General features: G+C 42.7%; 2 protein-coding genes across 3 annotated transcripts; both read right to left on the minus strand.

The window, feature by feature from the left end:
• Positions 1 to 5,504: 5,504 nt before the first annotated feature.
• Positions 5,505 to 19,024, minus strand: mboat7 (membrane bound O-acyltransferase domain containing 7). Its single transcript, XM_083638973.1, has 9 exons — positions 18,935 to 19,024; positions 18,029 to 18,111; positions 16,383 to 16,512; positions 15,965 to 16,091; positions 15,663 to 15,819; positions 15,030 to 15,225; positions 13,077 to 13,229; positions 12,715 to 12,891; positions 5,505 to 9,297 (listed from the first exon to the last, which is right to left on the minus strand). Exons 2-9 carry the CDS (start codon positions 18,102 to 18,104, stop codon positions 8,898 to 8,900), a joined length of 1,416 nt encoding a protein of 471 aa, XP_083495099.1. The 5' UTR covers positions 18,105 to 18,111; positions 18,935 to 19,024; the 3' UTR covers positions 5,505 to 8,897.
• A 1,081-nt stretch (positions 19,025 to 20,105) lies between these two features.
• On the minus strand, positions 20,106 to 22,729 carry rps9 (ribosomal protein S9). 2 transcript variants are annotated; one of them, XM_083635780.1, is made up of 5 exons: positions 22,696 to 22,729; positions 21,648 to 21,757; positions 21,429 to 21,551; positions 21,026 to 21,212; positions 20,106 to 20,359 (listed from the first exon to the last, which is right to left on the minus strand). In XM_083635780.1, the coding sequence occupies exons 2-5, from the start codon at positions 21,742 to 21,744 to the stop codon at positions 20,182 to 20,184; spliced, it is 585 nt and encodes a 194-aa protein (XP_083491906.1). In that variant the 5' UTR covers positions 21,745 to 21,757; positions 22,696 to 22,729; the 3' UTR covers positions 20,106 to 20,181. The 2 variants fall into 2 exon arrangements, with proteins under 2 accessions (XP_083491906.1, XP_083491907.1); XM_083635781.1 differs by lacking the exon at positions 20,106 to 20,359 and adding an exon at positions 20,757 to 20,914.
• Positions 22,730 to 22,957: the final 228 nt, after the last annotated feature.

Consider the following 22,957-nt stretch of genomic DNA (forward strand, 5'->3'; position numbering starts at 1 on the left):
TAACATTTTAGTTACAAAGACTTCATTTCCTGCATCCACAATTCACATGCACAATTTAGGGGGGTAAATAACTTTTCCTCCAGGGCATAATAAGGGAACCCAGTAGCCTACAGTGCATGTAGCCTACATGTAGGCATAGGTTTTGTTTGAACATGGTGGGGGGGGGGGGGGGCACATTTAAGCAGGGGATTTTTGCCCAGGCAAATTTGAGTGTCCAACACTTCATTTACTGCATTCTGGTGGGAAAAAAAGTCAGGCACCGGGTGATAATTCAAAATATAATGGAATATAATGCAGTGGAAGGCTCTCAAGCATTCTGTATTGCTTTGTATTCTCATGTAGATAAACTTTTCGTATTATCCCTGCTGAGTCAACACACGCACGCGTGCGGCGCGAGCGATATTAATTTATAATATGCAAATACATTCCAATTGATTAGCATTACATTCAAGTTTTCCGATGCTGTCAACAAATCACAATCAATCCCAATCGTTGTTGGACAGCTGCTGCACAGCTAACGTTAATACTGGATTACGTTGTCTTTTGCCATTTTAGCTAGCTAGCAAGCTTTTACAGGTAACATTTGGCTACCTACAGTACCACCAGAGCCGTAGCCTAGTTAACGCTAGTGGTAAATACAAAGGTGAGTAAACTATCTAAGGGGAGTAGTAGTTTACCCACCTTGTTTCCACTCATTGTTTAATAATAGTTCATCTGAATATAGGCGAGTAAACTAATTTCAAAAAGGTGGCTAAACTGCATTTACTTGTGTTTACCGTGCGATTAGTTAGCAAACTAGCAAACACCACTTCTGAAAGAGTACACTCGAAAAACATCACCTTGTGGCTCCTTAGCTGCCGCCATCACAACTTACGGTACGTGGTTTTAATTAAAACTTTTTGAGGAAAACATTTCCAAATATTGCAGCCACTCCTTCCCTGTCTGTGTGAAGGTGTGCAGCGGGAATTTCCGAACGCAGCGTGGATTGGCTTCAACTAGTGTCCTCTAGTCTAGAGACAGAGTGGCGTCAGCGGAGGACCAACATGCGAGACTCATTAGCCAATGAACAGCCAGGAATGGGTCTCGCACTACTTTTGCATGCTAAAATAAAGCTGATAAAGTACAATTTGATTAAAGGGATCAAAAACCCTTTCAGAGTACAACACAAACTGTCTATTTTGCTGCAACTCGACAGTGCTGCTTAATCCAGGACCTTACTTCCTGGAACTCTTGAGAGTAAAAAACTGGTCCATTGGAGTGAATAGAGATGTTGGGACTCTTCTATCTATACGGCTCTGGCTTCAACCTTCCAGCTCTGAAGGTGGGTTTTGTTTTCTTTGAAAGGTTTCGTTTTCCATAATAACAACGAAGAATAAAAGTTAAGCCAACATCGTTGTCAAATGATAAACGGTAACAGGCTAGTAGTACACAAGATTCATGACTATTATAAAAGGGAGCAAGTGGGCAATGTTCTCAGTTTCCATTTTTGTCCCCGGAAGTGATGTCATCAGTGATGTCATAGGCATTGTGACATCATGTCATAAGAGGCATTGTGACATCATCAGTGATGTCACAAGATGCATTGTGACATCATCAATGATGTCATAAATCATCTTATGACATCATCAGTGATGTCATAAGATTTAGAGCAAGTGGGCAATGTTCTGATGATGGGGGCAAGTGGGCAATCTTTGTCTGTTCTCTGTTTTGATTTTTGTCCCACTGATGATGTCATAGGCATTTGTGACATCACTGATGATGTCATAGGTATATACTCAAGCAATTGTGACATCACTGATTATTATCTCATAGACATCATGTAGTTTGCATAATGTTGTGGAAATTTACCTAGAAATTGATGACTTTGTACCGTTTAAGCAGACTTCTTCCTCTTTTGACATTAAAAGGACCAAAGTAATCCAATCCCGTGTTGGTGAATGGTGCTTTGTCAGGGAAGACTTTCTTTTGGCAGATCTGCCGTCCTTTGTTCTCCCATCTTTCCTCTGTGACGTCTGCACACCACACAGTCAGATATGACTTTTCTTGCAGCTACATTGGCATTGGTTATCCAATATTTATATATAATATATCGTCCTCCATGTGCTAGCTTTTGGTGGATATGACACAGAATCAGTGTGGAAACATCCTTTGAGAGAATTACGGGATGTGTAGTATACTCTGGCATTGCTGATTTATTCAAACAGCCACCGACTCATAGTAGCCTACTCCATCCTCCAACACTGGGTCCAGTTTGTGTAACTGTCCTTCTTGACATTGTTGATGCCCTGTATCAATTTCCTTTTTGAACTTGTTATGTTGCACAAAACAAGTGATTGCTTTCTCTGTGTCAGCATGTTCATCAGGACTTAGGTTTTGACCATGGAGAGTGGCTTTAAAACCTCCTCTGTATCTCAGTCCTTTTGAAGTTCAGGGTCCTTGTCACTGACACTGACAGCAGTGAGGATTTCTTTTCTCTTCTGCCGCACCCACATGAGAACCTGCTTCAGCTTCAGAAACCAGGCCACTGCTGTTTTTAGCTTAATCCAAGATGAGAAATGGTTGATTAAGCAGTTGGTGGGACTCTCTTTGTCTGTGATGATGGCATTTACAACCAGGTTCCTTTTGACCTCCAGGTCATCTGAAGCAATCACACAGAGATCCACATCAGGTTTAGGCCATTCCTCCTCAGGCCTGCAGGAATTCTGGTCCATTCATCCATCTCCTACTAGTCAGAAATGCATCAGCCCTCTTCCTCTTGATGCTCATCTGCTGGATTTTCTTTACCGGCCACATATCTCCACTGTTGAACATCTGTTGCTGCTCTAATGAAAGCAGTTCGATTGGCAACGAAAGTTTGGAAACGCTTGGTCTCATTGCTGATGTATTTTAGTACAGTAGTACTATCTGTCCAGAATATTGACCTTTCCAACTGAAGTTGCAGCTCTTTCTTCAACAACATACGATCCATTCGAACAGCAAGGACAGCAGCAATTAGTTCCATCCGAGGAATTGTGGTCTGGCTTTTCCTGAGATGAATGAAACATGAATCTTCTTTTCTGAATTTTCTAGCCTCAAATATGACACAGTACCATAGCCATCTTGACTGGCATCAGCAAAGTGGTGTAACTGTGCCATGAAGGGCTTTCCAAAGTCACTGGTCACTTTTTTTAGGTCTGAGCAGCCAATCTGACCACTGCTGAGAGAATGACGGGGAAATTGGTTCATCCCAGGTAATGTTACTCCTGCACAACTCCTGTAGTAGCAACTTGGCTGGCAAAGTGAACAGCGCAAGAAATCCCAGGGGATCATACAGAGAACTGACGACTGACAAGATGCCTCTCTCCTGGTGCTTGGTCATTCCTGCAATGCAGTGCTGAATGTGAACTGTAGTAATTAAGAAGAAGTAATTAAGTGCAGTCCTGAATGTGAACTGTAGTAATTAAGAAGAAGTAATTAAGTGCAGTCCTGAATGTGAACTGTAGTAATTAAGAAGAAGCAATGAAGTAGTAATCATGCAGTGATTTAAATAGTCATGTAGTAATCACCAGTGAAAGGGGCCAATTCTCTACCCATTACTAGGCTACTGAAATCACTACATAAATCACTACACATCTCAATAGCAATCAAGTAGTGGAACAGTAGGTTTTGTGTAGATATTGTATAGTAGTGATGAGTAGTGATTCAGTAGTACTTTTTCATGAGGGGAGGAGTGCCACAGTAGTGGTCCCCAGGTGTGTAGTGCTATCTGGAGAACTGGGGGAGCGCACCTTATGAGGAACAACTCCCCCCTATTTTACTATTGTAAAAACAAACCCTTGGAGAAAAAGTGTGGGAGCTCCGCTCCCCTGCACTACACCCCTGCCCCTCACTATTCAACAGCACTGTGTCTACGGTGGAATCCTCTAAGTTCCTCGGATCCATAATCTCCCAGGACCTAAAGTGGGAGGCCAACGTAGGAACCGTCATTAAAAAGGCACAGCAGAGGATGTACTTTCTACACCAGCTCAGGAAGTACAAAGTTCCTCAGAAACTGCTGATCCAGTTCTACACTGCCATCGTCCAGTCTGTCCTCTGCAACTCCCATCACTGTCTGGTTTGGGTCTGCCACCAAACAGGACAATACAGTATATCAAAAAATTACTAACATATGCCGAATCGATACGGATATGATTGCCGATATATTGTGCATCCCTACAAGACAGTCAGGACTGCAGAGAAAATGATCTGTGTCAACCTTAGCCTAGGTAAACCCAGCCACCACGTGACCTGCTCTCTCAGTTCCCAGTCACTATCATCACATAGTGACTGAGAACAGGTCTGAGAGCAGGTCACGTGGGGGATGGGTTTACCCAGGCTATGTCAACCTGCCCTCCATCCAAGACTTGTACTCCAGAGTCAAGGAAAGATCATCACTGACCCATCTCACCCTGGTCATGATGTGTTTGAGCTCCTCCCCTCTGGCAGGCGATACAGAGCAGTGTAGCTCCTCCCCTCTGGCAGGCGATACAGAGCAGTGTATGCCAAAACCACCAGACACTCAAACACTTTCTACCAACACACCATCACTCTGATCATAAACACTTATCCCAGCCACTTGAACACTTAGCTGAAACACTGGAAAACACTGGAACCAGTTTAAACACTCAAAACCAAGAACAGGAACCTGTAGTACCTACCCCCATGTATACAATCCCCCACCAGCACCCCACGTACGTACGCATGCACACACAACCCACAATTTGGATATATGCATGGAATAACTGTGCACAAACACAATTTGATGTATGTTTACTGGTAAGTAACTCTGTAATATCTGACTCAAAGCCTCATTTACATTGAACGGTAAATAATGGTGCAATATATATCTGTATAAGCCTTTGTTTATGATCCTGTGTGGCTTATTTACACATATACATTCTTTCATATTATACATATTTAAAATTGACACTTTACACCACACTTATTGTATAGTAGTTATCTAATGCAAAATGTTGTAAATGTTTGAAACCTGTGCCTCGTTATCAAAGGCCAAAGTGGCCTTGCCCTAAAAATGCCTTTATTCCACTTCTGTGAATACATTATATCACTATGTTTACAAGTTAACATAACCAATCACAAAATCTTTGTTTTTTTTTGGGGGGGGGGGGGGGGGTGATTACTAGGGTGGTATCGTTTGAAATCCTCTTAAAAAAATTTTTTTTTTTAATGGTTAAAAAAATACCGGTAACATTTTAAAAGTATCGTTTTAGCACCGGCGGTATCTGAAAAATATGAAACGATACCCATCCCTAGTATACATAGGCCTACATTAGCTCATAAGTGATGTCAGATCACTAAGGTGTTGGTTGGTATGCAATAATGTTGGAGAGTTAATGATTTCCCTGCCCCTGACTATTTGATAACACAACATGATGAAATGTTTTTTCTATGAGCTTTATCTTAATAAATGATACATGTTCGCTATTATACTAATAAACAAATGACTCACAGATATATATCAGGTACATTTTTAAATAAAGATCAACACTTAACATTTGTGAGGAAATGTTGATATGTATTCCATGTGTAACACCGTTACAAAGCAGGGAAAGTTACAATCATCATAGCATGTCACATGAAGCCATTTAGAGACAAACAAAACAAAAAACACAGAGGACTAAAAAAATAAATAGGTTTGAGATGAGAGGTCAACTGCATGTGATGGCAAAATAACTAACTAATTCACAATGATCACTGTGCAATAATAAAAACAAGGGGGTGTTATTTACCTCCAAAGTTTGGGTTTAGCCCTGGAAAAGTAAAGGATAACAGCAAAACATTAAATCATACTGCATTGAAATTATTTAAACTCCATGCTAATAAGATCGTACTATAATACACAGGGGGCAGAAATGTTCCTTTCAATGCTCGTGCTCATATAAAATGAAGAAATAGTTACCACACAGTTTGAGAGAAAAGAAGTGGCAGAGTAAAGAGTCCACTTTAGGGTTTCACTTGTAGACTTTTATCCAACAGTAACATGCTGTGCTCACTGCTCAGTTATTCATTAGTAAATCAGGTAGAAATGATGTGATAATTGAGACTTCTTGTATCAAATGTTTGGTCCCCACCCACAATGGTCCATGATGTCAGTACAGTTTGGCAGTGAATAGACCGTGTATATTTCACATGGCACCCTCTTTACCAGGTAGCACACTACTATACAAGAGTCAGTGTACATGTGTGAGGGTGACATGTGAAACACAGTCTGTATGTGAAACACAGGTTTGGGGAGTAACGAAATACATGTATTGAAAATACAAAATATGAGTAACTGTATTCCATTACAGTTACAGTTTAAATTGGTGGTATTCTGAATACAGTTACTCATGAAAAATAGATTACGGGATTACTTCATTTGTTCGTGTGGTTTTATTTGCTCTAAAAATTCATGATGCACGCATTCCATAAAGATTTTTTTTTAAAGTGCAACAATTTGTGTGTGCGCAGTACACCTGCCACACACCACAACAGAATGGCAGTGTGGGAGGAGCAACACAGTGAGGACACTTTCAGGAATGTCTTTTTGACATGGAAATAAAACACATTTTAATAGAAACATGCTGAAGCTCCAAACATTACAGTGCAGTGCAAGCTCCGTTTGCCATCAACCAATGCACTTGGACGGTACACTTTGCGCCTGACATCTCTGAAATAATGGATTACCATCGCAGTAAAACCATTGTAAAAATATGGGAGTATGGAAATATCACCGGTAGATCCTGGACATTCATGTGGACGGTGAGCGATTCAAGCCAAGGTTATATTTCAGGCTATGTGACATGCGATGTGCTTGTGGCGTTTCAAAAAGTTGAGATATTTGTATCTCAGCGCGCCTTGGTCGCGGTCAGTATGTGCCGTGTCCACTTTGCCCTCGTGTTTACGTACATTCAGAGTGATCCAGACAAATGAGCTCAGCAAGTATTCTGAAGTATTCCAAAAGTAAACCAAAGTATTTAGATGTTACTTAACTTGAGTACCGGTAATCTAATTGAATATGTTACAAATTACATTTAGGGCAGGTATTGAGTAATCTGTAGTGGAATAGGTTTTGAAAGTAACTTTCCCACATGTGAACACAATTTATTCTTTAAATTCTTATTTAAAGAATATTCATTAAATAATGTTTCATATTTCTTTCTGTCAAGTCAAGGGAGTAAAATGTGTTTGTTTTCATCAATTTTGACAGCAGAATTGTGTGTCACGATATCCCCAAATCATCATATCACGATACGATTCCACTGAAAGACAATAAATAATAATATTGAATTATCGCCCAGCCCGACTACTAAGAGCTGCAGTTGTATATTGTGATGTTTCCACAATGAATAGTCACATTCAAATACAGGGAATACAAAACATTCCATTTAAAGGAGAATTCTGTTTTTTTTACACCCCCGGACCTTACTTCCAGCTTAAAATATGATGTTTTACTTAGTGTCCTCTAGAGAGAGAGTGGCGTCAGCGGAGGACCAAAATGCGAGACTCATTAGCCAATGAACAGCCAGGAACGGGTCTCGCGCTACTTTTGCATGCTAAATAAAGCTGATAGATAATGTACAATTTGATTCAAGAAAAAAAAACTTTCAAAGTACAACACAAACTGTCCATTTTGCTGCAACTCGACGGTGCTGCTTAGTCCAGGACCTTACTTCCTGGAACTCTTGAGAGTAAAAAACTGGTCCATTGGAGTGAATGGAGATGTCGGGACTCTTCTATATACATGGCTCTGGTTTTACTCACCCAGATTCCCACTTTGGGAACATTCTGATCACCATAGAAGATATTCTCCAAGTAGAGTCCTGGAACTGGCCAAAACGGGGCATGCGTAGTACACACTGTAAATAACGTATTTTCTGCAATGTAGCAGTTCATATCCTCATATCTCATCCATAAATGAATGTGAATCTGTCTAGTCTCCTCTGGGCTGCCTGAATATCTTCTATGGTGATCAGAATGATCCCAAAGTTATCTGGGTGAGTAAAACATCATATTTTAAGCTGGAAATAAGGTCCAGGGGTGTAAAAAACTGGAATTCTCCTTTAATTTGAATGTCCACTGTAGTTGAAAATAGTACATACACCTGAAAGTTCATTATAAGGGGTAAGCAGGTTGTTGTTTTCTCACCCTACAACCGTTTTTCTATGGCAGTGTCTTGAAGTTTCTATTTAGGAATAACCCGGTTTTGACCTGTAAAGTTGTTTAAAAACACACTAAAACTAGACTTGATCTCTTGAAATAACCGTACACTGTACAGGCAAATGAACAAATGCAGGGAATGAATAAACTACATTCCTCCACAGGGTTGCCGCTCTTTTGTAATGATACTTTAAGGGAGTTTTCAAGCACTTTTCAAGCAATAAAGCCGAGAAAGAAAGAAAAACAACAAAAAGCAAAGATAAAAAACAACAATAACAGATTAAAACTAAAAATTACCCACCACAGGTTACCTAGGGCCTAGGCGACCAGCCGCATATTTGAGCTAAGAATACCTACAAGAGAGCACAACAGCCAATGACACGATGCTGTGAGCAGCAAATCACTGTAGCTTGTAGCCTACAGTACGCAGGTGTGATACTGTAGATAGGAAGTGTATCAAGCTTGGCCCAGCACTACTGATGATGTATAAAAATGGTATCGTATATGGATTTTGAGATTATAGAGCGCACAAGGCTCAAACTCAGATTCCGGTTGGCTAAATCCAAGCACTTTTAAGGATCTCTTTATAAATCCAAGCACTTTCAAGTCCTTGCTTACTAGTACAGATGACGAGTGACAGTGCAATGCATTTTTGATATTGTAGTCTGTATTAACTGCTCCCCGTGTACCCGCAATATCTCACCATTCATCGCCTCCATTCAGTCAGTCTTCTCTCCATTTTTCTCTTTCACATTATCTATCTTCTCTCCCTCTCTTGTCTCCTCCTTTCCCCTCCTCTTCCCTCCCTTCAGCACCCTGCCCAGTATTATGCAGCAAACAGCGATGATATGCATGATGAAGTAGATGGAAATCCAGTAGTTGATGGTATCGCTGGCCTTCAGCAGCACAAAGCCCATACACATGTAGTCATAGGCCCTCATCTTCAAGAACCAGTGAACCCAGTCAAAGATGTTCTGGCCCCGGGGCCCCAGTTTAGCTCGGACAGACGCCTCCATGGCCGACTCTGCTGCGATGCACAGCGGGATGGTGAGGAAAGACAGGTAGTAGCCAGCATGCAGTCCGTGCCAGTAGGCACTGATGAACATGGTCCAACCAGCCCTGTGAAGTCAGAGGGAGAGAGAGATGTTGAAGTCAAAAGGAGACAGCATTCAATGGTGTCTTTCTTCTGTAAATCAATGTATTTCTGGTTGAGACAGGATGTTGGGGGGGGGGGGGGGATATAATGCGGGAAGAGACTGTTCGTGTTCAAAGGCTTAATTTTAATAATACATTTTAAGCTGTCACACAGGCTAATTTGTATTCTTAAAAATGAATACATTCCGGGGATTTCCGGGTAGATTCCCTGTCTACCAACACGAGGGTCGCAAGTCCGAGCCACCGTGTTACCTCCGGCTTGGTCAGGCGTCCATACAGGCACAATTGGCCATGTCTGCAGGTGGGAAGCCGGATTAAGGGTATCCTGGTCGCTGCACTAGTGCCTCCTCTGGTTGGCCTGTTTGGGAGGAAGGGGACGAATAGCGAATAGCGTGATCCTCCCACGCGCTACGTCCTGTGGGTGAAACTCCTCGCTGTCAGGTGAAAAGAAGCGGCTGGCAACTACACAGGTATCGCAGGAAGTACATGCTAGTCCAGTGGTTCCCAATACCCGGGCCGTGGATCGGTGGCATTTTGCTGCCGGCCCATGAGGAAACAATGTGATTCAGCAGGGAGAAAAAGAGAGAAAGAGAGAGACAAAGAGGGTGAGATAGCACCAGTGAGAGAGAGAGAGACAGAAAGAGAGAGACAGACAGAGAGAGAGAGAGACAGACAGAGAGAGAGACCTATTAGCCTATTTCACATCGCACCCATTTTGTGTCAAAAAGGCAGGAAGTAAAGCAGGTGTAAGACATGGATTAGAGCCCCAGGGCCAGGACTGGACCCATTTAGGTGTTGAAGTCCCCGGGCTCTAATCAATGTCTTGCACCTGCTTTACTTCCTGCCTTTTAGACACAAAATGGCTGATTTGCGTGGGATGTGAAATAGGCATTAAGAAAGGGAGCGGCGGTGTGACAGGAGCAAGGAGAGGATCATAAAACATGCTTTTTTCCATGCATGGATTAAAAAGACCCCACGCTGGTTCGGTTTGCACGTCAGGTTACAATGCACGCCTCTTTCTGCAGTAAAAAAAAAAACGACTAAGTGAAATCATAAAGTGTTGCAAATGCATTTCTATCTTGTGGCCATCCACAAATGATATGAATGGATTTGAAGAAACATAACGGCGTATGGACATGAGAAAGATAAATAAACACAGGCCGTTTGTGCGGTAAATTAAACTTGGCATATCACTTCTTATTGGGACCGTTGCAGGGACACAAAAGCCCAGCGTTCCCACACACATATTGGTGACTTGCAATGTTTTCATATGTTCATGCAAGCAACATACGCCCTCTGTAGGTCTAATTTGATATCCAAATGTGTGAACTATGCGTTTAAAATATCCATTAAATCCTATCCTTAACACACACCAGTTGTTGGCTGGTGGTGACTCAAAAAAATTGGGGAGGACAGGAGAAAAACCAACCCACAACCCAAAGACAAAACCTAGTAGCCTATATGGACCCTGTGCGATGTGTTTATACTATAGGTGTGTATTTTATTATCTTGACCTCTCAGACGATACGACATGCATCTCGATAAATGGTTGATAAGGAACAATATAGCACTAATTCAATTCGATCAATCTCAGATGCTGTACAATTTTGTTTAATTCAATGTATTATGGTGTGACATGCATTTCCTGAACTAGAATGGCTTAATGCAGCTCATTGGTTGCAATGCCCTTGGGGCGCAATTGACTGCTCCGTTCTCCACTAGTCTCACTGGCCAGCCTCCCCTACCTTGCGTGAGAGGAGTCTGGCAGCGCTGGTCACCATTCTGGAATTGCGATGGGCGGCGCTTAGCGGCAGTGCCCTTGGAAAATAGTTTCCAACAATCCAACTTGCCATTTTCAGTGTGTAGCAACAAGCTAGTGTGAAGGTTTCTGACGTTAGCTTGCTAGCTAGTTAGCGTTGTTGTTTTCACTGAGGCGGCAGGGGACTATTTACAGCGATACACAGGGAGGAGGGAGCGCAAGCCGCTCTGATTGACATGGTCGGAGGCGGAGCCAATGATAGAGCTTGTAAGCGGGGAGCGGAAATCCGGCAGCGGCTGAAATGGATGCCTCCAATGGGAGAGCAGCTGTAGAGCAGGGAAGGGCTTATGCCAGCAGCCTGTTTCCATGCAGCCAGACTCCTCTCACGGAAGGGAGGGGAGGCTGGCCAGCGAGACTAGTTCTACACTAACCCCCTCCACCACTTCACAGAGACGGCCCTTTCCCTCCCTGGCCTGCAGGTGTCACTATTGAAGCATTTTCAATAATGGAATTTTGTTCAAAGACAGTGTTGCCAGATGGCAAATGTTGAATTATCATACCAGAGGGTCAAAATTATCGTTTTTGGAGTGAAATTATCGTACGCCCCCTCCCCAGCGCGGCGCGCCTATGTCGGGGGGGCTGCGGCTGATCACAGGCTACTTTTTGGACTTGGCATGATTTTTCAACACTGTGATCTCAGCCTGCGTTGCAACAACAACAAAACACCCTGCACGTATTGGCTGCAAATATGTTGTTTGAAGAGATGATTGTATAAACAGATAGAGTGATAGAAGTAGGATTCGTCTAAGTGTCACAAAATGATGAAATTATCGTACATTTGGGGGATTTTGGGATTATTGATCGTACAGAGGTCGAAATTATCGTACAAATACGATAATTATCGTACGTCTGGCAACGCTGTTCAAAGAAGAGAGACAACATATTTTGACCTATTAGAACAAAGGAAGATTCTGTGCACATCCAAACAGGCTGGAGGTGCTGGTCAAGAAAGCTGGAGTACTTGATGAGAGAGAAGGAATGTATCCCATATACTTCAGAGCATTTTCAGGGAGGGACCGCACACTCCAGGACTTGACTTTTATAGAAAATGTATTATTAAAAAGACAACGCGTTTCGCTTGCGCTTCTTCAGGTCTTACTGAGTGACTGTTCCAGTCAAACTAATATAGGGTGTGGCAGGGAGACACACCCACCAACACACCGCTTGTCAATTACCATCAGATCATACAGGAAACACATTTGATGTATTGTTTATTGTTTTCTATGATGTAAACATATTTATGTAGGCTATTGATGATGTGTTTCCTGTATGATCTGATGGTAATTGACAACTGGTGTGTTGGTGGGTGTGTCTCCCTGCCACACCCTATATTAGTTTGACTGGAACAGTCACTCAGTAAGACCTGAAGAAGCGCAAGCGAAACGCGTTGTCTTTTTAATAATACATTTTCTATAAAAGTCAAGTCCTGGAGTGTGCGGTCCCTCCCTGAAAATGCTCTGAAGTATATGGGATACATTCCTTCTCTCTCATATTTTGACCTATATTTTATTAGAAATATGAAATCTCCCTCTTGCTTCTCTATGGACGAGCCTCCACCTTACCTGAGAGTGTAGGATTTGAAGGGAGAGTTGGGGTAGATGTAGTGATGCAGCCACCACTGCACTGTCATGTTCCAGTAGCGCATGCCGTGTCGCACCTTCACACAGAAGTCAGTGTTGTAGCAGTCGATGTTCTGGATGGTTTTGAAGTTGTATAACTCTTCAGTGGTGGGATCAGGACTGGCCACAAGGAAAAGACGTAACAAAACAAAACTGCCATTAATACAGCCTTCAACAACACAAGAAAAATATGAACTCTACACAGACTGTCCGAAGATGTAAGATTTTTCAAAACACTTTGACTTTGTGGTGAACATCGATGCATCCTCTCTGTATATAATTGTAAAGTCAGCAATATATGGTACCTATAGTTTATGGTGGGTCCTCCTCCAGGTTTCGACAATGCCTTCTCTGGATAGCAGCCTAGACCTGCACTGATACAGCCAGCTTCTGCTCCACACCATGCTGCATAGAAACGCATCCGAAACACGAAGAACACCACCGTCATGTAGAACAACCTAGTGTGTGAGAGAGGGAGAGACATACAGAGAGAGGTGTGTGGTGGTAGAGAAGGAACTTTATTAACTCCATTTGTCATCACGGAGGAGGAGGTGAGAAGGCAATTCAAAAAAATAGACAGAAGGAAAGCTGCTGGGCCCGACAATGTCAGCCCAGCTACTCTGCACCACTGTGCAGAGCAACTCGCCCCCCCATTCACCAGACTATTCAACTCCATGCTACACCACTGTACTGTTCGGGACTGTGCCAAGGTTTCTATCATCATCCCAGTACCCAAATCCAATAAAATCACCCGCCTCAACGACTACCGCCCCATCACACTCACCTCTGTTGTCGTAAAATCATTCGAACGCATCACCCTCTCCCACCTGAAACAACTCACCTCCCCCCTGCTGGACACTCATCAATTTGCATACCGCCCCAATAGATCAGTTGAAGATGCTGTCAACCTAGCCCTGCACAGTTCACTACAACACCTGGACTCACCCAACACCTACATCCGCACCCTTTTCATAGATTTCAGTTCCGCTTTCAACACCATAGACCCGGTCAAACTTTTCCAAAAAATGACAGACATGAACATTCCCCTCTCCCTCTGCTATCTGATCAGAATCTTCCTGTGGTGGAGGCGTCAGAGGGTCAGGATAGGCAGCCTCCTGTCCTGCCCTCTGACCCTCAGTACTGGTGCCCCCCAGGGCTGCGTCTTCTCCCCCTGGCTCTTCTCCAGCTACACCAACCTCCTCATATCCCACCACAGCTCAGTTTCATTTTTCAAATATGCAGACGACACCACCATAACTGGACTCATCACCAACAATAACGAAGATCACTACCGGAACCAAGTGGCCCAAGCGGTCACTTGGTGCCAGGACAATAACCTACAACTCAACACTTCCAAAACCAAAGAACTCATCACAGACTTCCGACGGAATCCACCCCCCAAGACACCCCTCCACATCTCCGGACAACCCATAACCACGACAGACACATACAAATTCCTGGGCACCCACATCAGCAACACACTCAAATGGGACAATAACACCGGTCACATAATCAAATAGGCCAATCAAAGACTTTTTCACCTCCGGCAGCTCAAAAAATTCAAAGTAAAATGCAATCTGCTCCTCCAGTTCTATACAGCCATCCTAGAAAGCATCCTCACCTCATCCATAACCATCTGGTACGGCAAGCTGGACAGTAACTCACGCAACAAACTCCAACGAATAATAAAAAAAAGCTTAAAAAATCATAGGTACCCCACTCCCATCACTAGACACTCTCTACCACAAACGGACAATCACAAGAGCACAAAAAATAGTTTCTGACCCATCTCACCCAGCCAATCACCTGTTCCAACTGTTGCCCTCTGGATGGCGCTACAGATCCATTTCCACCAAAACAACCCGATTCAAAAACAGTTTTTTCCCCACTGCCATCAGGTTTCTGAACTCCACTCACCTCTGAAATCTCACTGTATACCTGTCCAGCAATGTATATGTTGAATGTTCTGTATTTATGTTGCCATATGTCTGTCTATGTACTGTAATGTCTTATGCTGACACAATATTCATGTGCTTAACAATTGCTGTACCGAAAGCAAATTCTGTCGACTTTGTTGTGCAGTCCTTAATAAATGAATCTGAATCTGAACATCCCTGCAGAATGTTCATATTTAAGATCCAAGAAAACGGACTGTAAATACAGTGGGAGCTGCTTGTCATTATCACACAACTGACATAATCAATCTCCAAATCAGACAGGACTCCTTGGCTTCCTTGCATTAGGTTCTGTCACAGTACCTGAATAAGAAGTGGTGATCCAAGAACTCCTCTGTGCGGACATAAGCCAGGGGAAAGACAGAGTTCACGGCCAGGAATAGAGCACCGTAGACGGGAACCATTTTCAACCGCTGCAAGCAGGGTATCCGTCCGGGCAGGGTCAGCGGGCTGGGCTGCCTGAGCCAGTCCATATAGGTTTGAAAGCGGAAGAATGGGCCTTTAAGGAAATGAAGGGGTGAGGTAAAGGGATAAAGATAAAGGGATGATGAGGACGGCATCGAGAGAAGACAGTGACAGACAAAAAGGCCGATAGGGATCATAAAAGATAACATGAACACAAAAGGGCACAGTGGATGACATTGTGGTTTAACAGAAGAGAGGGTGTCATTGGATAGGAGAGGGGATTAAATAAACAAAACAAACAGAAAGAAGAGTTAAACTAGGACTAAGTTTAATGATACGGAAAACGTATGGACTCACACGGTATTGAACAAGTAGCGGAGAGTGAGACAAAGAGAGACAAAAGTTAAAATGGATGCAAACGCAAATTCACATCAGACAATACACACGGCCACAAAACATCATTTTTAAGATCTGTAACTATGGACGAGAGGAGCTGCTGGGAAGTGTCACCACACATCTTCACAGACTTACCCGTCATTATACCCACATAGCAGTAGCTATAGGACAGAATATCGTAGAGAGAGGGCTCCTGAGACAGACCACCAATTGCAGGAGACTTGGCAAAAGAGCTCACTTCCTCCTTCTTCTCCAGGTGGAAACTGCGTACCTCATTGGCTAAACTCACCATCTGAGTTGAAAACAGAAAGAAAAGTTAAAAGTCAAAAGATGTACATCAAGACTACAGAGTAATAATAAGGAGATTATGTTGTCGAAATGTTTCCTATGATTGCTCTGAATTTTTGTTGTGTGATGTGATCATAGTTTCTCTGTACCTTGAGGGTGAGAAGTAGCTGAATGGCATTGGCAAACGGTGTTGGTGACGGCAGACCGAACCATGTCACCATCCGGAAGAAGAGGAGGTAGAGGAAGGTCCAGCCAAGAGAGAGTGCAGGGCCATGCCTTAGAGACAGAATATCATCATCTATCAGGACCACTTCAAGAATTCAAGAACCTCAAACATGCTGACTGTGCGTGTGAGAGAAGAGAGAAGAGAAGAGAAGAGAAGAGAAGAGAAGAGAAGAGAAGAGAAGAGAAGAGAAGAGAAGAGAAGAGAAGAGAAGAGAAGAGAAGGGAAGAGAAGAGGCAGTGAGGGAGAGAATTTTGTGCTTAACTTTTTGTGGCTGTCAACATCGTTATAGTGAAATAAGGCAGTGAAATACATTTCTAATAGCCTGGATGTCCAGCTCTCACCTCCAGCTGCTCCTTATAATTAGCCAGGTTCCAAACACCGTCACCAAAGAGTGGAGCGCGTGGATCTGACAGGTTGCTATGGTAACAGAGAGGCCCAAGAGCAGGGCTGCCCCCTGCTTCACCGGAGGACCTGAAATGAAATTGTCAAAACAACATGATGGCATCTTACAACATAAGGTGCATCATATAGTCCAACCTCTGTTGCCTTGTGATGTTCCCATATTCCAGTATGTTAATACACAGTGACTACTAAACAAATTAAAGAGTTGTTTCATGAACCCCAAAATGAAGTCAAAAAAGCCTTCCATTGTAGATCTAAACATGGCTGAGCTTTCATAGGGAGTAGATTTGTAGATTTCCATGTTCTTCATAACTCAAAGAACTGGAGCTCTGATTCCTGAAGGTCCAATATCCCACACACTTCAAGACTTGTATAACAGCATTCCAACGAAGAGTGAACCTGTTGTGAATGAGCAGCTTACTCCATATTAGGTGCTTGATACACATATATTGTTCATTGTTTTGGTTACCCCCACTCCCACACACACACCGCCTTTTTCAAGACAAATACAAACTCAAATGTTACTTCATCTAGGGTGACCAGATGTCCCGCTTTGTGCAGGACTGCACCGCATTTTCATCACTTTTCACGCGTCCCGCAAATTGAGACGATGTGCCGCATTTGCGCGAGATAGAGCGCGAGACCGAGGCAGATAGAGAGGGAGAGAGCGAGAGACGGAGACAGATAGAGAGGGAGAGAGAAAAGAGAGGGAGCACAAGAGACAGAGAGGGAGAGAGAGAACACAGCTTGCACCCAGCGGCCTGCTCGTTAACTTCACTTAAACACTACTGCAGCCGTGAGTAGGCTACTCCCAGTAAAAAATAACAATACTAATGGCATGCAAATATAGGCTACTTAACTATAAAATAGGATACCAATATTAATTCAACAGTGGGCCTGTATCGTCTTTGCACAAAGCTCTCCAATGTTGTTTTAGCACAATTGAAGACAGCCTCAACTATTTCTCAACAGCATCCTGTCTTTGAGATGTCATTTGCAGATATTTAGTCTCTACACTGCTGCTACAAATGACATTTATAAATTCCATAAGCTGCTCTTATTCTTAATGTTTTGTTCAAATTAACCAGTAATGTAGCCTAGGCTACTACAGTTACAGGATGGTTCTACTTCAGTATAAGCTATAGTACATTGTTCTACTAGAAAAGTCTGACTAACTTTAATGCTATGGTTGGAAGGCACAAACATGTCTTTCATATCTGAACAGAAGCCATGAATCCCATATCAGCAACCTGTCCTGTTTTATTGGAGCCTACACACTGTAGTCAGATGTGTTGCTTGCTGATATGGAGACGGGAGAATAGCAAATGTTATTTTCTTTATGTTAGATAGACATTTTATATATATATATATATATATATATAATACAACAATTTTAGACTATTTTTTAGACAATTTTAGACTACCATGCAGCATCGTAATGGTGTCCCACAATGTCCCACACAAGTATACTCTTTGTCCCACATTTGGTTTGCTGGGATCTGGTCACCCTACATATGTCCCATTACACAGAATAAGGGACATGGGTGGGATGGCCAATGTAGGTTGGCTGACGCAGAATACTCACTGAGATATCGGAAGAGGAATCCAACAGGGATGGAAGCAGCAAGAATTCCCAAGTACACCAGCTCATCAGGAGACATCTCTCTGCTGGCAGAGAAACACAGGCATATAGTATAGTCACATTCACAGAACTTGTCTGATTCAGTCTGTCATGAGTGAATCCCCACCACCAGGGGTATAGTGGTAAATACAGAGGTGGATAAACTATCCAAGGTGAGTAGTTTACCCACCTTGTTTCCCCTGATTGAGTGATATAGGTGATCTGGAAAAATAGGTGAGTAAACTCTTTGCCTTATTTCAAAGAGGTGGGGAAACTGCATTTACTCTCCACTATGACCCTGCCCACCACACACTGAGATGTTTCCTGTCTCCCAATGGGTTTGCAGGGGTGAAAGTGTCAAACAGATTTCTCACCAGCAGATTTAGATTGATAAACAACAGTTCTATCTTAGTTTACCATTGTAAACTAACTACACAGTGGTTAAAAATGTAATAGCAGTCATTCTGAATACAACTCCAAATCGGTTTCAAATTCATTGTCAAGTTTTATTCTGAAGAAATGTTCCACGAGAAGAGCGTTGACAATGTTAACGTTACTCAACTTCATCACCACCAAGCTGAGTGGCGACTGCATTTCACAAATGTCTCAACACAATTTTCCAAAACAAGAGGTCCATATGGGCACACACGCAGGTAACTGACTGTTAACACCGCTTGTTGAATAGTACGGTACATAATAATCGAACATGCAATTTAACGTTAGTAGCGTTATGTTATTGTTAAAACTGCAGGACAGGTTCTCACAGAATTAGCATTATGCTAACGTTAACATTGTGGATTCCTAACTGCATTATCACGTTGTTCCTTTAATTTGGGCAGTTTTAATGTGATAAATTGGCACATTACTTACATTTAAAGTGAATCACACCGGTTGGATTGCTTGCCGTGTAGAAACTAGCTATGCCATTCAGATTCAGTCTGTTGCTCAATTTCAGTGTGTGTACTTCCTGAGTGGAAGTGAATAGTGGGGTGGACCATGCCATTCAAGGTGGACTGTACCATTCTCACATGCTCATTGACTGACACACCATCATTAAACGTCCAGTGTACTCTTCCCCTTTTGCATATAGCTAGTATACAATATACAGTATATTGTATATTATATAGCCTCAACGCGAGACTAACTATACAATATATTAACATGTCAAAACCATTCCATTTACTATCAGTGGCCAGTGTACTCTACCCTTTTGCACATAATACAGTATACCTGCACATATAAACATGCACTAACATCTCACAATCCACATTCATAATCAAACTCCTCGTGTTCTCAGTGAATGGTAAAGGATACAACCAGTGAAACCTTTTGGGGTTCCTGGCACAACCACTAGGGGTGCTGTTGCAGGGAATTGCAAAGTGCCTTATCGCAAAACCTTCCTTGGAGAAACAGCTTTCTCTGTACAGGGGGTTAAAATATGGAATTCATTGCCCACAGATCTTAAAGATCATAATAGGGATCATTTTAAATGAAAACAAACCGTTTCTGGAGAGCAATCAGCCACACTCATGAGTGACTCTTTGTGTGTGTACTGTACACTAGCCGTTCTGTTGACACTATCCATGTTTTCTATCTGTATATTTGTTTTTACAAAAACCCATCTAGGGGCAGACATTGTAAATTAGGTCGGCTATAAATCTTATGATTTATGACAAACCTTTTGTTTAAATATTCTGTCCCTATTCAAATAAACATTGAATTAACATTTTCTCATTTACTACTCAAAACCCATGATGGAGGCTTTATCAGCCAGCAGTGATTCCAGCAACCATTTCAGGTAAAACAAGGGCAACTTTGGCCCAGGACCACGTCAGCCATGTTGCAATTCAAGCCCATTTGAGGAAAACTACATCTTTCAAACGCCCAAGTTTGGCACTGATGACGTCACCATTTCAACAGCCCATGTTTGGCACTATTGACCCTACCGTTATACATTCCTTACTGAATGCCAGACTCACCCCAAAACACCTTCTCTTGACCACATGCTGCACACATGGTTAAAATAAATAAATGAAGACTATTCTCTGGTCAAACCAAATCATTTTTATTGAAAACGTAACAGGAAGTATCAGAACACTCCCCAGACAACCCCCTTCTTAATCCTCCTCTTCGTCGTCAGCTCCTCCAGCTCCACCCTGGCCCTTTTTGGCATTCTTTCTCTTGACGCGGCCTGGGCGTCCACCGCCGTATGGAGACCTCAGGGAGAAGTCGATGTGTTTCTGGCTGTCCAGGCGAACCACAAAGGAGGGGATGTTCACCACCTGCTTGCGCACGCTGCAAGACACACGGACAGATGGAGGACACTTTAGAAGTCAGGTTCAATTAGTATATTTCATGTTATAATTTCAAAAGCCACCATGATAGTGTAAAATGCAACTGTAAGGGGCTTAAGTAAAGGACGGACAAGCACAATTTGCCTTTAAAAAATAGGTTGGGTTGTGATTGGTCCAAATTTGTTTGTCTACAATCCATATTGACAGGCTAGTTTGATCAATTTACAACAGGCTTCATTGACGAGGAATTCGTGACACCACAGAGAGTCTGAGTAGATGGATTTAAATCATCAGCCTGAGTAAATGGTAGATTGCTTTATGCAAAGTGAGGCAGTAGTTATTTTTTAATGTACTGTGAGTTACACTTGCCCGAGGTGCAATCCCCCATACCTTACCTGACAGCCACAAAGCCACAGTGGCACAGTCTAGAGCCCTCTTGCTGGCAGGATTGGCCCTGGGCAATTTCTATTGACAAGGTATACGGCTTTGAAACCGAATTGACCTTGCTGAAATGTTTAATTGCTCTCAGCGGAGAGTGATACAAGTGGGCGGCCCTCTGATGGAAGAGTAAGCATTGAGAGTTTCTCATGAGTTGGTGATGTGTCAACCCTCCAAAGACTTTAAATTATGAGCCCTCAATCGAGATCGTCATTCCCCAAGATCTTACCGAATGTGCCTCTGGCGGATAAGGACACGGGCATGGTGGATGCTCTTGGCGAGACCAAGCTTGAAGACCTGAGTCTGCAGCCTCCTCTCCAAGAAGTCTTCAACCTTGAGACCCAGGATGTAATCGAGCTTCATCTTACCCTCGTCCAGCACACCGATCCTCACCAGACGCCTAAGCAGAGCGTTACCTGAGAAACAAAACCGGCGCCACTTATAAAATAATCCAAACAATAGTACAAGTTTTTTTTTTTTTTTTTTAATAAGACCTGTGCACTTGCTTCAGGTTTACTAACTTGGCCTCATTGACGAGGAATTCTTGACACCACAGAAAATCTGACTCTTGAATATTTAAATCATCGGCCACACAACAGCAGTTAATTTCTCTACTACCAAATACTGCTTACCTTCAAAGAGACGTTTGGGATCCTTCTCATCCAGAGTGAGCAGTTCTCTGGCAGCCTTGCGAATCTTGGCCAGGGTGAACTTTACCCTCCACACCTCACGCTTGTTTCTCAGTCCATACTCGCCTGAAAGAACAATGCCAGAAATTAGTCAAACTGCAAGTTCAATAAGTTCTTTAAGTCCTTTATTTTAAGGCTTACGTTAATTACATCAAAGCATACCAATCAGTTTCAACTCCTGGTCGAGACGGGACTTCTCGAAGGGGCGGCGGGGGGTGACATAAGTCTTGCGACAAACCCAACTCCTGGCAACGGGCATGGTGGCCTAGTACCTGTGGGGTCAAGACAAAACTGACTTAGCCAACCAGCAGTAATAAGTGACAGACTGATGGCTCATTGATTTCAGAGACACCTCATAGGTCCATGTTCATTTAGTCTGTTTAATAGTCAAGTTAAGATGTCTACTTGGTGTGCCAATAACTGACATTAAAAGGATAACAATTGTCATTTTCCCCCATATTGTTGCCAATGAAAAGTCTATAAAACCAAAGATGTGACTGTCTTTACTGCATATTTGCTTTAGTTCATGATGGAAATCAATAGTTTTGTTTTAAAATAACGCTAATAATAGTAATTTTAGTTTAATATGGGATTACTTTCACCTACATGCGCACTAATAATACTTCTGGTGGTAGTGAAGAGGAACAAGGAAAATTGCGTTTGAACTTAAAAGGATCGTATAGACAAGACTGGCAGATCAGGTTTATTCAAGGGAAGAGCATTTCTCCGTGAAATGGGAGCATATAAAAAGGCAAATCTGAAGTACAGCATAAGAAAAAGTAAGCTTCTGACTAACGTTATTTGATGTTACAACACCTGGTGAGTTAACGTACATTTTTCATGGGCATAATGGAAATAGCGTTAGAATACATGGGCATTTTCGTCCTCAACACAACAGCTAAGGTACAATGTCCTTACTTGACTTTATCAAAGTAACGCACGACGAATTATGTCTATGCAAGTTGAAATGGATATGTAAAATGTATTTAAAACAGCCTATCAACCATACGACTAGGCCGCAGCGCTCAGCCCACGTTGTTCTGCGTTAGCTAGCTTCGCCGAGTTAGCTATTACCATGAATTAGACTACAGGAAAATGCTACGTTGATATCATCACCGATACGGTGATGTTTTAATACATTGCATATAAACGCTGCTGTATGTCTATGGGTTTTTAGATAGTAGTAAAGAGCATAAAGCTGCCGTCGTACCTGTCTCGCTCAGGCTCGCGCAGTAAAGAGGAAGTCAAAGGGGCAATCTCGTTTATTTATACGGTTGACATACACTACATATCCCATCATGCCTCCGCCAAAACGGAAGTACGATTTCTTTTGACCAGCAGTGCAGTGCCCGTTTGAGCATGTCTGGTCTCATCACTGTTGCTGCGAGTAGCCCCTAGCTGCAGAACCCGGAGAACCCAGCCAGCAGAAGCAGTCGCCTCGCAAATAGTCGCCGCACCGCACAAATAGTTGC

Source organism: Poromitra crassiceps (assembly GCF_964638095.1).
Source record: "Poromitra crassiceps genome assembly, chromosome: 1".
Classification (NCBI taxonomy): Eukaryota; Metazoa; Chordata; class Actinopteri; order Beryciformes; family Melamphaidae; genus Poromitra; species Poromitra crassiceps.